At 47.8% G+C, this 12,539-nt stretch overlaps 1 protein-coding gene across 1 annotated transcript in view; it reads left to right on the top strand.

Annotated features, from left to right (window-relative positions):
- LOC140370066 (collagen alpha-1(XII) chain-like) overlaps positions 1-12,539 on the top strand; it is a 140,914-nt gene that overhangs the window by 42,431 nt on the left and 85,944 nt on the right. Inside the window, exons 5-10 of the mRNA XM_072457001.1 lie at positions 2,417-2,541; positions 4,315-4,464; positions 4,810-4,929; positions 5,712-5,876; positions 7,504-7,650; positions 12,204-12,358. Coding sequence (XP_072313102.1) covers positions 2,417-2,541; positions 4,315-4,464; positions 4,810-4,929; positions 5,712-5,876; positions 7,504-7,650; positions 12,204-12,358 — 862 coding nt within the window. The remainder of the gene's footprint in view (positions 1-2,416; positions 2,542-4,314; positions 4,465-4,809; positions 4,930-5,711; positions 5,877-7,503; positions 7,651-12,203; positions 12,359-12,539) is intronic.

Genomic DNA, 12,539 nt, shown 5'->3' with positions numbered 1-12,539 from the left:
TTTAGTCCTGGTTTAGTCCTGGTTTAGTCCTGGTTTAGTCCTGGTTTAGACCTGGTTTAATCCTGGTTTAGACCTGGTTTAGTCCTGGTTTAGACCTGGTTTAGTCCTGGTTTAGTCCTGGTTTAGTCCTGGTTTAGTCCTGGTTTAGTCCTGGTTTGGACCTGGTTTAGTCCTGGTTTAGTCCTGGTTTAGTCCTGGTTTAGTCCTGGTTTAGTCCTGGTTTAGACCTGGTTTAGTCCTGGTTTAGTCCTGGTTTAGAACCTGGTTTAGTCCTGGTTTAGTCCTGGTTTAGACATGGTTTAGTCCTGGTTTAGTCCTGGTTTAGACCTGGTTTAGACCTGGTTTAGTCCTGGTTTAGTCCTGTTTAGACCTGGTTTAGTCCTGGTTTAGTCCTGGTTTAGACCTGGTTTAGTCCTGGTTTAGACCTGGTTTAGACCTGGTTTAGTCCTGCTTTAGTCCTGGTTTAGTCCTGGTTTAGACCTGGTTTAGTCCTGGTTTAGTCCTGGTTTAGTCCTGGTTTAGTCCTGGTTTAGACCTGGTTTAGTCCTGGTTTGGACCTGGTTTAGTCCTGGTTTAGTCCTGGTTTAGTCCTGGTTTAGTCCTGGTTTAGACCTGGTTTAGTCCTGGTTTGGACCTGGTTTAGTCCTGGTTTAGTCCTGGTTTAGTCCTGGTTTAGTCCTGGTTTGGACCTGGTTTAGTCCTGGTTTAGTCCTGGTTTGGACCTGGTTTAGTCCTGGTTTAGTCCTGGTTTAGTCCTGGTTTAGTCCTGGTTTAGACCTGGTTTAGTCCTGGTTTAGTCCTGGTTTAGTCCTGGTTTAGAACCTGGTTTAGTCCTGGTTTAGTCCTGGTTTAGACCTGGTTTAGTCCTGGTTTAGTCCTGGTTTAGACCTGGTTTAGTCCTGCTTTAGTCCTGGTTTAGTCCTGGTTTAGACCTGGTTTAGTCCTGGTTTAGTCCTGTTTAGACCTGGTTTAGTCCTGGTTTAGTCCTGGTTTAGACCTGGTTTAGTCCTGGTTTAGACCTGGTTTAGTCCTGGTTTAGACCTGGTTTAGTCCTGGTTTAGTCCTGGTTTAGACCTGGTTTAGTCCTGGTTTAGACCTGGTTTAGTCCTGGTTTGGACCTGGTTTAGTCCTGGTTTAGTCCTGGTTTAGTCCTGGTTTGGACCTGGTTTAGTCCTGGTTTAGCCCTGGTTTAGACCTGGTTTAGTCCTGGTTTAGACCTGGTTTAGACCTGGTTTAGTCCTGGTTTGGACCTGGTTTAGTCCTGGTTTAGTCCTGGTTTAGTCCTGGTTTAGTCCTGGTTTAGTCCTGGTTTGGACCTGGTTTAGTCCTGGTTTAGTCCTGGTTTAGTCCTGGTTTAGTCCTGGTTTAGTCCTGGTTTAGACCTGGTTTAGTCCTGGTTTAGTCCTGGTTTAGAACCTGGTTTAGTCCTGGTTTAGTCCTGGTTTAGACATGGTTTAGTCCTGGTTTAGTCCTGGTTTAGACCTGGTTTAGTCCTGGTTTAGTCCTGTTTAGACCTGGTTTAGTCCTGGTTTAGTCCTGGTTTAGACCTGGTTTAGTCCTGGTTTAGACCTGGTTTAGACCTGGTTTAGTCCTGCTTTAGTCCTGGTTTAGTCCTGGTTTAGTCCTGGTTTAGTCCTGGTTTAGTCCTGGTTTAGACCTGGTTTAGTCCTGGTTTAGACCTGGTTTAGTCCTGGTTTGGACCTGGTTTAGTCCTGGTTTAGTCCTGGTTTAGTCCTGGTTTGGACCTGGTTTAGTCCTGGTTTAGTCCTGGTTTAGACCTGGTTTAGTCCTGGTTTAGACCTGGTTTAGTCCTGGTTTGGACCTGGTTTAGTCCTGGTTTAGTCCTGGTTTAGTCCTGGTTTAGTCCTGGTTTGGACCTGGTTTAGTCCTGGTTTAGTCCTGGTTTAGTCCTGGTTTAGTCCTGGTTTGGACCTGGTTTAGTCCTGCTTTAGTCCTGGTTTAGTCCTGCTTTAGTCCTGGTTTAGTCCTGGTTTAGTCCTGCTTTAGACCTGGTTTAGTCCTGGTTTGGACCTGGTTTAGTCCTGGTTTAGTCCTGGTTTAGACCTGGTTTAGTCCTGGTTTGGACCTGGTTTAGTCCTGCTTTAGACCTGGTTTAGTCCTGGTTTAGTCCTGGTTTAGACCTGGTTTAGTCCTGGTTTGGACCTGGTTTAGTCCTGCTTTAGACCTGGTTTAGTCCTGGTTTAGTCCTGCTTTAGACCTGGTTTAGTCCTGGTTTAGTCCTGCTTTAGACCTGGTTTAGTCCTGGTTTAGTCCTGGTTTAGTCCTGGTTTAGTCCTGGTTTGGACCTGGTTTAGTCCTGGTTTGGACCTGGTTTAGTCCTGGTTTAGTCCTGCTTTAGACCTGGTTTAGTCCTGGTTTAGTCCTGCTTTAGACCTGGTTTATGTTCTGGTTTCAGAGCTGCCACTAAATACTCGGTGTCAGTGTTCGGAGTGTTTGAAGGAGGACAGAGCGTTCCTTTGGCAGGAGAAGAGAAGACCACTCTGTCAGATGCCCCGGACCCTCCTCGGCCCAGAGCGCGCGGTAAAGTCCGCCCACACTAACACTGGACCGGACCGGGCCGGGCCGGTCCGGGTCATGGAGATGGAGATTAAAGCCATACTGTGGAACACTGTAAATGAAAAGAAAGCGTGGCGCATCCTCCCACAGAAAAGTTCCAGAGTGCCCCTTTAATCCCTCAGTTCAGTGTACTTGTAGTCCCCACACTGCTCCCTGCTGGTGACGCTCGGTGAGGCTCCTCTGGGTTTTTAAAGTGCATTCACGTAAACACACTGTAGGAGCCGTTCTTATTCTTATGACTGATATTCTCACAAGTTAAACCAGAGCCGTGTGTGTTTCCTTCTGACCCAAACTGTGGCTGTGTCCCACTTCTGGGCGAGCGGCCATTTTGTGTCTGTGTTCCAGGTGCGTCGTCGTGGGAACGCCTCGTACATCTCTGGGTTTTTACCGCCCAAAAAACACAGCAAGAGGAAGGAAACTGTGTCAGGCGTGGGCCATCTTGGCTCCGACAGCTGCTCTGAATGTCGTTACATGTGTTTGTTGCATAATGGACTGTAATGTGTTCCTCCCACAATGCTTTGCTCTGTCTCTGATCTGACTCTGATTTACGACGTTTTTATGAGCAAAATGTGAAAAATGTGATGCTGCTGTTTGAGATTTATGTTTTTTAAGCTGCACTTAATCAAACCCTCTCACTCAACAATCTATCAGAGGCACGATTTAGTCCTGGTTTAGTCCTGGTTTAGTCCTGGTTTAGTCCTGGTTTAGTCCTGGTTTAGTCCTGGTTTAGTCCTGGTTTAGTCCTGGTTTAGTCCTGCTTAGACCTGGTTTAGTCCTGGTTTAGTCCTGGTTTAGTCCTGCTTAGACCTGGTTTAGTCCTGGTTTAGTCCTGGTTTAGTCCTGTTTAGACCTGGTTTAGTCCTGGTTTAGTCCTGTTTAGACCTGGTTTAGTCCTGGTTTAGTCCTGGTTTAGTCCTGTTTAGACCTGGTTTAGTCCTGGTTTAGTCCTGGTTTAGTCCTGTTTAGACCTGGTTTAGACCTGGTTTAGTCCTGGTTTAGTCCTGGTTTAGTCCTCTTGGTCCTGGTCCCGGTCTTGGTCTTGGTCCTGGTCCCGGTCCTGGTCCTGGTCCTGGTCCTGGTCCCGGTCCCGGTCCCGGTCTTGGTCCTGGTCCCGGTCCCGGTCCCGGTCCCGGTCTTGGTCCTGGTCCCTGTCCCGGTCCCGGTCTTGGTCCTGGTCCCGGTCCCGGTCCCGGTCTTGGTCCTGGTCCTGGTCCCGGTCCCGGTCCCGGTCCCGGTCTTGGTCCTGGTCCTGGTCCCGGTCCCGGTCCCGGTCTTGGTCCTGGTCCCGGTCCCGGTCCCGGTCTTGGTCCTGGTCCTGGTCCCGGTCCCGGTCCCGGTCCCGGTCTTGGTCCTGGTCCTGGTCCCGGTCCCGGTCCCGGTCCTGGTCCCGGTCCTGGTCCTGGTCCTGGTCCTGGTCCTGGTCCCGGTCCCGGTCCCGGTCTTGGTCCTGGTCCCGGTCCCGGTCCCGGTCCCGGTCCCGGTCTTGGTCCTGGTCCCTGTCCCGGTCCCGGTCTTGGTCCTGGTCCCGGTCCCGGTCCCGGTCTTGGTCCTGGTCCTGGTCCCGGTCCCGGTCCCGGTCCCGGTCTTGGTCCTGGTCCTGGTCCCGGTCCCGGTCCCGGTCTTGGTCCTGGTCCTGGTCCCGGTCCCGGTCCCGGTCTTGGTCCTGGTCCTGGTCCCGGTCCCGGTCCCGGTCTTGGTCCTGGTCCCGGTCCCGGTCTCACTCCGGTCTCTCCTCAGATTCCACGTGTCAGACGTCGGCGAAGGCCGACATCGTTCTTCTGGTGGACGGATCCTGGAGCATCGGACGCATCAACTTCAAAACCATCAGGAACTTCATCGCTCAAATGGTCAGCGTGTTCGACATCGGGCCTGAGCGCGTGCAGATCGGTGAGAGGGGAGGGCCCCTGACACAGGGAGGGCCCCTGACACAAGGAGGGCACCTGACACAGGGAGGGCCCCTGACACAGGGAGTGCACCTGACACAGGGAGTGCACCTGACACAGGGAGTGCACCTGACACAGGGAGGGCCCCTGACACAGGGAGGGCCCCTGACACAGGGAGGGCCCCTGACACAGGGAGGGCACCTGACACAGGGAGGGCACCTGACACAGGGAGGGCACCTGACACAGGGAGGGCACCTGACACAGGGAGGGCACCTGACACAGGGAGGGCACCTGACACAGGGAGTGCACCTGACACAGGGAGTGCACCTGACACGTGTCTCTGTCCCAGGTCTGGCTCAGTACAGTGGAGACCCAAAGACAGAGTGGCAGCTGAACTCTCACCCGACCAAAGCATCGCTGCTGAACGCCATCGCCAACCTGCCCTACAAGGGAGGAAACACCATGACAGGTACTGCTACTGCTACTGCTACTGCTACTGCTACTGCTACTGCTACTGCTACTGCTACTGCTAATGCTACTGCTACTGCTACTGCTACTGCTAATGCTACTGCTACTGCTACTGCTAATGCTACTGCTACTGCTACTGCTACTGCTAATGCTAATGCTACTGCTACTGCTACTGCTACTGCTACTGCTACTGCTACTGCTACTGCTAATGCTACTGCTAATGCTACTGCTACTGCTACTGCTACTGCTAATGCTAATGCTACTGCTACTGCTACTGCTAATGCTAATGCTACTGCTACTGCTACTGCTACTGCTACTGCTAATGCTAATGCTACTGCTACTGCTACTGCTACTGCTACTGCTAATGCTACTGCTACTGCTAATGCTACTGCTACTGCTAATGCTACTGCTACTGCTACTGCTACTGCTACTGCTAATGCTAATGCTACTGCTACTGCTACTGCTACTGCTACTGCTAATGCTACTGCTACTGCTACTGCTACTGCTACTGCTACTGCTAATGCTAATGCTACTGCTACTGCTACTGCTACTGCTACTGCTAATGCTAATGCTACTGCTACTGCTACTGCTACTGCTACTGCTACTGCTAATGCTAATGCTACTGCTAATGCTACTGCTACTGCTAATGCTACTGCTAATGCTAATGCTACTGCTACTACAACAGCTACAGTTAAAGATGATTCACTCATGACAATGGCAACAAAGAGTCCAGTTTTGATCCAGTTTTGATCCAGTTTTGATCCTGTTCCGTGTCTGCTCCAGGCATGGCTCTGAACTTCATCCTGGACAACAACTTCCGTCCAAACGTGGGTCTGAGGCCGGATTCACGGAAGATTGGAGTCTTGATCACAGACGGGAAGTCGCAGGATGAGATCGTGCTCAGCTCCCAGAAGCTGAGGGACAGCGACATCGAGCTCTACGCTATCGGTCAGTACCAGAGTGTGGACCGGGGTGTGGACCGGGGTGCGGACCGGGCTGCGTGTGGACCGGGGTGTGGACCGGGCTGCGGACCGGGCTGCGGACCGGGCTGCGGACCGGGCTGCGGACCGGGGTGTGGACCGGGGTGTGGACCGGGGTGTGGACCGGGCTGCGGACCGGGGTGTGGATCGGGGTGTGGACCGGGGTGTGGACCGGGGTGTGGACCAGTCCGTAGAGTAATTGTGTACTAGTGTTGTAAACAACCGTAATACTCTTTTTAAGCAACAGTAATAATGCAGTAAACAACAGTAATAGTGTAGTAAACAACAGTAATAATGTAGTAAACAGGAGTAATAGTGTAGTAAACAACAGTAATAATGTAGTAAACAACAGTAATAATGTAGTAAACAACAGTAATAGTGTAGTAAACAACAGTAATGATGTAGTAAATAACAGTAATAATGTAGTAAACAACAGTAATAATGTAGTAAACAACAGTAATAATGTAGTAAACAACAGTAATGATGTAGTAAATAACAGTAATAGTGTAGTAAACAACAGTAATAGTGTAGTAAACAACAGTAATAGTGTAGTAAACAACAGTAATAGTGTAGTAAACAACAGTAATAGTGTAGTAAACAACATTCATAATGTAGTAAACAGCAGTAATTGTGTAGTAAACAACAGTAATAGTGTAGTAAACAACAGTAATAATGTAGTAAACAGCAGTAATAGTGTAGTAAACAACAGTAATAATGTAGTAAACAACAGTAATAGTTTAGTAAATGACAGTAATAATGTAGTAAACAACAGTAATAGTGTAGTAAACAACATTCATAATGTAGTAAACAGCAGTAATTGTGTAGTAAACAACAGTAATAGTGTAGTAAACAACAGTAATAATGTAGTAAACAGCAGTAATTGTGTAGTAAACAACAGTAATAATGTAGTAAACAACAGTAATAATGTAGTAAACAGGAGTAATTGTGGAGTAAACAATAGTAATTGTGGAGTAAACAACAGTAATAGTGTAGTAAACAACAGTAATAGTGTAGTAAACAACAGTAATAATGTAGTAAACAACAGTAATAGTGTAGTAAACACCAGTAATAATGTAGTAAACAACAGTAATAGTGTAGTAAACAACAGTAATAATGTAGTAAACAACAGTAATAGTGTAGTAAACAACAGTAATAATGTAGTAAACAACAGTAATAGTTTAGTAAATGACAGTAATAATGTAGTAAACAACAGTAATAATGTAGTAAACAACAGTAATAATGTAGTAAACAACAGTAATAGTGTAGTAAACAACAGTAATAATGCAGTAAACAACAGTAATTATGTAGTAAACAACAGTAATAATGCAGTAAACAACAGTAATTATGTAGTAAACAACAGTAGTATCATAGGTTCACTTTGGAGTTGAATAATAACTTTCTGAGGCTATTTTGATCAAATAATGTGACTTTAGTTTATTTGTGTGACAACGAAGAGACTGGACAGAACCAGTGATTACAGAGATAAGAACCATTAACCTGATCTGACCTCTGACACTAACACAGCCATTTTAGTCCTTGTTTTGACCCGTTTTAGTCCTGGTTTTAGTCCTGAAACACTGGCTGTTGTTTGGCAGGTGTGAAGAACGCCGACGAGAACGAGCTGCGTTCCATCGCCACAGATCCCGACGAAATCCACATGTACAACGTGGGCGACTTCAAGTTCCTGGTGGACATCGTGGACGAGCTCACGGTGAATCTGTGCAACAGCGTCAAGGGCTCAGGTCAGACACGAGTACACAAGTACACAAGTATATACCTGTGCAACAGCGTCAAGGGCTCAGGTCAGACACGAGTACACAAGTACACAAGTACACAAGTATATACCTGTGCAACAGCGTCAAGGGCTCAGGTCAGACACGAGTACACAAGTACACAAGTACACAAGTACACAAGTATATACCTGTGCAACAGCGTCAAGGGCTCAGGTCAGACACGAGTACACAAGTACACAAGTATATACCTGTGCAACAGCGTCAAGGGCTCAGGTCAGACACGAGTACACAAGTACACAAGTACACAAGTATATACCTGTGCAACAGCGTCAAGGGCTCAGGTCAGATACGAGTACACAAGTACACAAGTATACAAGTACACAAGTATATACCTGTGCAACAGCATCAAGGGCTCAGGTCAGACACGAGTACACAAGTACACAAGTACACAAGTATACAAGTACACAAGTATATACCTGTGCAACAGCATCAAGGGCTCAGGTCAGATACGAGTACACAAGTACACAAGTATAGAAGTACACAAGTATATACCTGTGCAACAGCATCAAGGGCTCAGGTCAGATACGAGTACACAAGTACACAAGTATACAAGTACACAAGTATATACCTGTGCAACAGCATCAAGGGCTCAGGTCAGATACGAGTACACAAGTACACAAGTATACAAGTACACAAGTATAGACCTGTGCAACAGCGTCAAGGGCTCAGGTCAGATACGAGTACACAAGTACACAAGTATACAAGTACACAAGTATATACCTGTGCAACAGCATCAAGGGCTCAGGTCAGACACGAGTACACAAGTACACAAGTATACAAGTACACAAGTATATACCTGTGCAACAGCATCAAGGGCTCAGGTCAGACACGAGTACACAAGTACACAAGTATACAAGTACACAAGTATAGACCTGTGCAACAGCGTCAAGGGCTCAGGTCAGATACGAGTACACAAGTACACAAGTATACAAGTACACAAGTATATACCTGTGCAACAGCATCAAGGGCTCAGGTCAGATACGAGTACACAAGTACACAAGTATACAAGTACACAAGTATAGACCTGTGCAACAGCGTCAAGGGCTCAGGTCAGATACGAGTACACAAGTACACAAGTATACAAGTACACAAGTATATACCTGTGCAACAGCATCAAGGGCTCAGGTCAGATACGAGTACACAAGTACACAAGTATACAAGTACACAAGTATATACCTGTGCAACAGCGTCAAGGGCTCAGGTCAGACACGAGTACACGAGTACACGAGTATCCAAACTATACTTAGATTAGGATAAGACCACGTGGAAACATTAAGAAAGTAAGACTGCACAATATACAAAAATATACAAATGTGTGTAATGGACAAAAACCCGTAAAGTAATCAGGAGCGAGACGAGGCGTTAGCGAGGGTGATTGGCCGAGAAAGTGTGACCAATCAGAAGAAGCGTTAGACCAACGTGAAGATTTCCCAGATGTTTGATTGGTTTAAGTGCGAGAGCCAGTTTTCTACTCTCTTCAAAACACAAGAGGAAACGTGAGGAAACGTGAGAAAACGTGAGGAAACGTGAGGAAACGTGAGGAAAACGTGCGGAAACGTGAGGAAACGTGAGGAAACGTGAGGAAAACGTGCGGAAACGTGAGGAAACGTGAGGAAACGTGAGGAAAACGTGCGGAAACGTGAGGAAACGTGAGGAAATGGAAACGTGAGGAAACGTGAGGAAACGTGAGAAAACGTGAGGAAACGTGAGGAAAACGTGCGGAAACGTGAGGAAACGTGAGGAAATGGAAACGTGAGGAAACGTGAGGAAACGTGAGGAAACGTGAGGAAACGTGAGAAAACGTGAGGAAACGTGAGGAAACGTGAGGAAACGTGAGGAAACGTGAGGAAGTGGAAACGTGAGGAAGCGGAAACGTGAGGAAACGTGTCGATTTTAAGGGTTTATTTAGTTTTGTGACTGGAGTAAGAACAGACAGTTGCAGCGCCAAGCGCAGAAAGATAAGGTAAAGTAAAGTAAGATAAGGCAAGAATGTTACTATTTTAATATCTATATTTGGCCTGTGCTGTAGTGTGTGTGTGTGTGTTCAGTGTGTGTGTGTTCAGTGTGTGTGTTCAGTGTGTGTGTGTGAGTTTGTGTGTGTGTGTGTGTGTGTGTGTGTGTGTGTGTTCAGTGTGTGTGTGTTCAGTGTGTGTGTTCAGTGTGTGTGTGTGAGTTTGTGTGTGTGTGTGTGTGTGTGTGTGTTCAGTGTGTGTGTGTGTGTTCAGTGTGTGTGTGTTCAGTGTGTGTGTTCAGTGTGTGTGTGTGTGTGTGTGTGTTCAGTGTGTGTGTGTTCAGTGTGTGTGTGTGTGTGTGTGTGTGTGTGTGTGAGTTTGTGTGTGTGTGTGTGTGTGTGTATGTGTGTGTTCAGTGTGTGTGTGTGTGTGTTCAGTGTGTGTGTGTGTGTGTGTGTTCAGTGTGTGTGTGTGTGTGTGTGTGTGTTCAGTGTGTTCAGTGTGTGTGTGTGTGTGTGTGTGTGTGTGAGTTTGTGTGTGTGTGTGTGTGTGTGTGTGTTCAGTGTGTGTGTGTGTGTTCAGTGTGTGTGTGTGTGTGTGTGTGTGTTCAGTGTGTGTGTGTGTGTTCAGTGTGTGTTTGTGTGTGTGTGTGTGTGTGTGAGTGTGTGTGTGTGTGTGTTCAGTGTGTGTGTGTGTGTGTGTGTGTGTGTTTGTGTGTGTGTGTGTATTTATAACTCACATTTATAACATTTATAACACACATTTATAACTCACATTTGTTAGCTCACATTAGTTAGCTCACATTAGCGGCGTTAGCTTCATTGCTGGTGTCATTGTGCCCTCCGGGGGCAGCGTTCTGACGTGACACATGCTGGACATGACATTTTGCCTCTGAACAGAAAATGCGTCTGAATTATGACTTAATCATAGTCATAACGGCAGTAAAATGCCTCTAATGTGTGTGTCCGCGCTGTGACCTCACTGCAGCTGTGAGTGATCGCCTGACCCTGCCTTCACCTGCCTTCACCTGTCTTCACCTGCCAGAGGTCAGAGGTCGGCTGTAAATTCACTCAGCGTTATCAGGTTTTAGTGAACGAGAGTTGCCAGTTAACGACCTGGAAGTAAATCTGTATCTGAACCAGGTGTAGACCCGGTTCAGACCTGGTTCAGACCTGGTTCAGACCTGGTTCAGACCTGGTTCAGACCCGGTTTAGACCTGGTTCAGACCTGGTTCAGACCTGGTTTAGACCTGGTTCAGACCTGGTTTAGACCTGGTTTAGACCTGGTTCAGACCTGGTTTAGACCTGGTTCAGACCTGGTTTAGACCTGGTTTAGACCTGGTTTAGACCTGGTTCAGACCTGGTTCAGACCTGGTTTAGACCTGGTTCAGACCCGGTTCAGACCCGGTTCAGACCTGGTTCAGACCTGGTTCAGACCCGGTTCATAACTGGTTCAGACCTGGTTCAGACCTGGTTCAGACCCGGTTCATAACTGGTTCAGACCTGGTTTAGACCTGGTTCAGACCTGGTTTAGACCTGGTTTAGACCTGGTTCAGACCTGGTTTAGACCTGGTTTAGACCTGGTTTAGACCTGGTTCAGACCTGGTTTAGTCCTGGTTCAGACCTGGTTCAGACCTGGTTCATAACTGGTTCAGACCTGGTTTAGACCTGGTTCAGACCTGGTTCAGACCTGGTTTAGACCTGGTTTAGACCTGGTTCAGACCTGGTTTAGACCTGGTTCAGACCTGGTTTAGACCTGGTTTAGACCTGGTTTAGACCTGGTTCAGACCTGGTTCAGACCTGGTTCAGACCTGGTTCAGACCCGGTTCATAACTGGTTCAGACCTGGTTCAGACCTGGTTTAGACCTGGTTTAGACCTGGTTCAGACCTGGTTTAGACCTGGTTTAGACCTGGTTTAGACCTGGTTCAGACCTGGTTTAGTCCTGGTTCAGACCTGGTTCAGACCTGGTTCATAACTGGTTCAGACCTGGTTTAGACCTGGTTCAGACCTGGTTCAGACCTGGTTTAGACCTGGTTTAGACCTGGTTCAGACCTGGTTTAGACCTGGTTCAGACCTGGTTTAGACCTGGTTTAGACCTGGTTTAGACCTGGTTCAGACCTGGTTCAGACCTGGTTCAGACCTGGTTCAGACCCGGTTCATAACTGGTTCAGACCTGGTTCAGACCTGGTTTAGACCTGGTTCAGACCTGGTTTAGACCTGGTTTAGACCTGGTTCAGACCTGGTTTAGACCTGGTTCAGACCTGGTTTAGACCTGGTTTAGACCTGGTTTAGACCTGGTTCAGAACTGGTTTAGTCCTGGTTCAGACCTGGTTCAGACCTGGTTCAGACCTGGTTCAGACCTGGTTTAGACCTGGTTCAGACCTGGTTTAGACCTGGTTTAGACCTGGTTCAGACCTGGTTTAGACCTGGTTCAGACCTGGTTTAGACCTGGTTTAGACCTGGTTTAGACCTGGTTCAGACCTGGTTCAGACCTGGTTTAGACCTGGTTCAGACCCGGTTCAGACCTGGTTTGATCCTTGTTTCTCACAGATGACTCAGGAGCAGAGGTTCTGGAGCCGCCCATGGACCTGGTCACATCTGAGGTCACTCAGCGCTCGTTCAGAGTCTCCTGGAGTCCACCCGACATCGCTGCAGAGAAGTACAAGATCACCTACGCCAAGACCGCCGGAGGACCCACCATGGAGGTGAGCACCCACTGGGAGCACCACAGAGAGGGCACGTGTCTCTGTTTGTGTCTTCTCTGTGCAGATGTCTGTGTTCTCTCTGTGCAGATGTCTGTGTTCTCTCTGTGCAGATGTCTGTGTGTTCTCTGTGCAGATGTCTGTGTTCTCTCTGTGCAGATGTCTGTGTGTTCTCTGTGCAGAT

The sequence above is a fragment of the Eucyclogobius newberryi genome, unplaced genomic scaffold (genome assembly GCF_026437365.1).
Source record: "Eucyclogobius newberryi isolate DKJ021-1_F unplaced genomic scaffold, fEucNew1.0.hap1 SCAF_207, whole genome shotgun sequence".
In the NCBI taxonomy this organism is placed as follows: Eukaryota; Metazoa; Chordata; class Actinopteri; order Gobiiformes; family Gobiidae; genus Eucyclogobius; species Eucyclogobius newberryi.
This window is presented reverse-complemented; position numbering and strand designations above follow the sequence as displayed.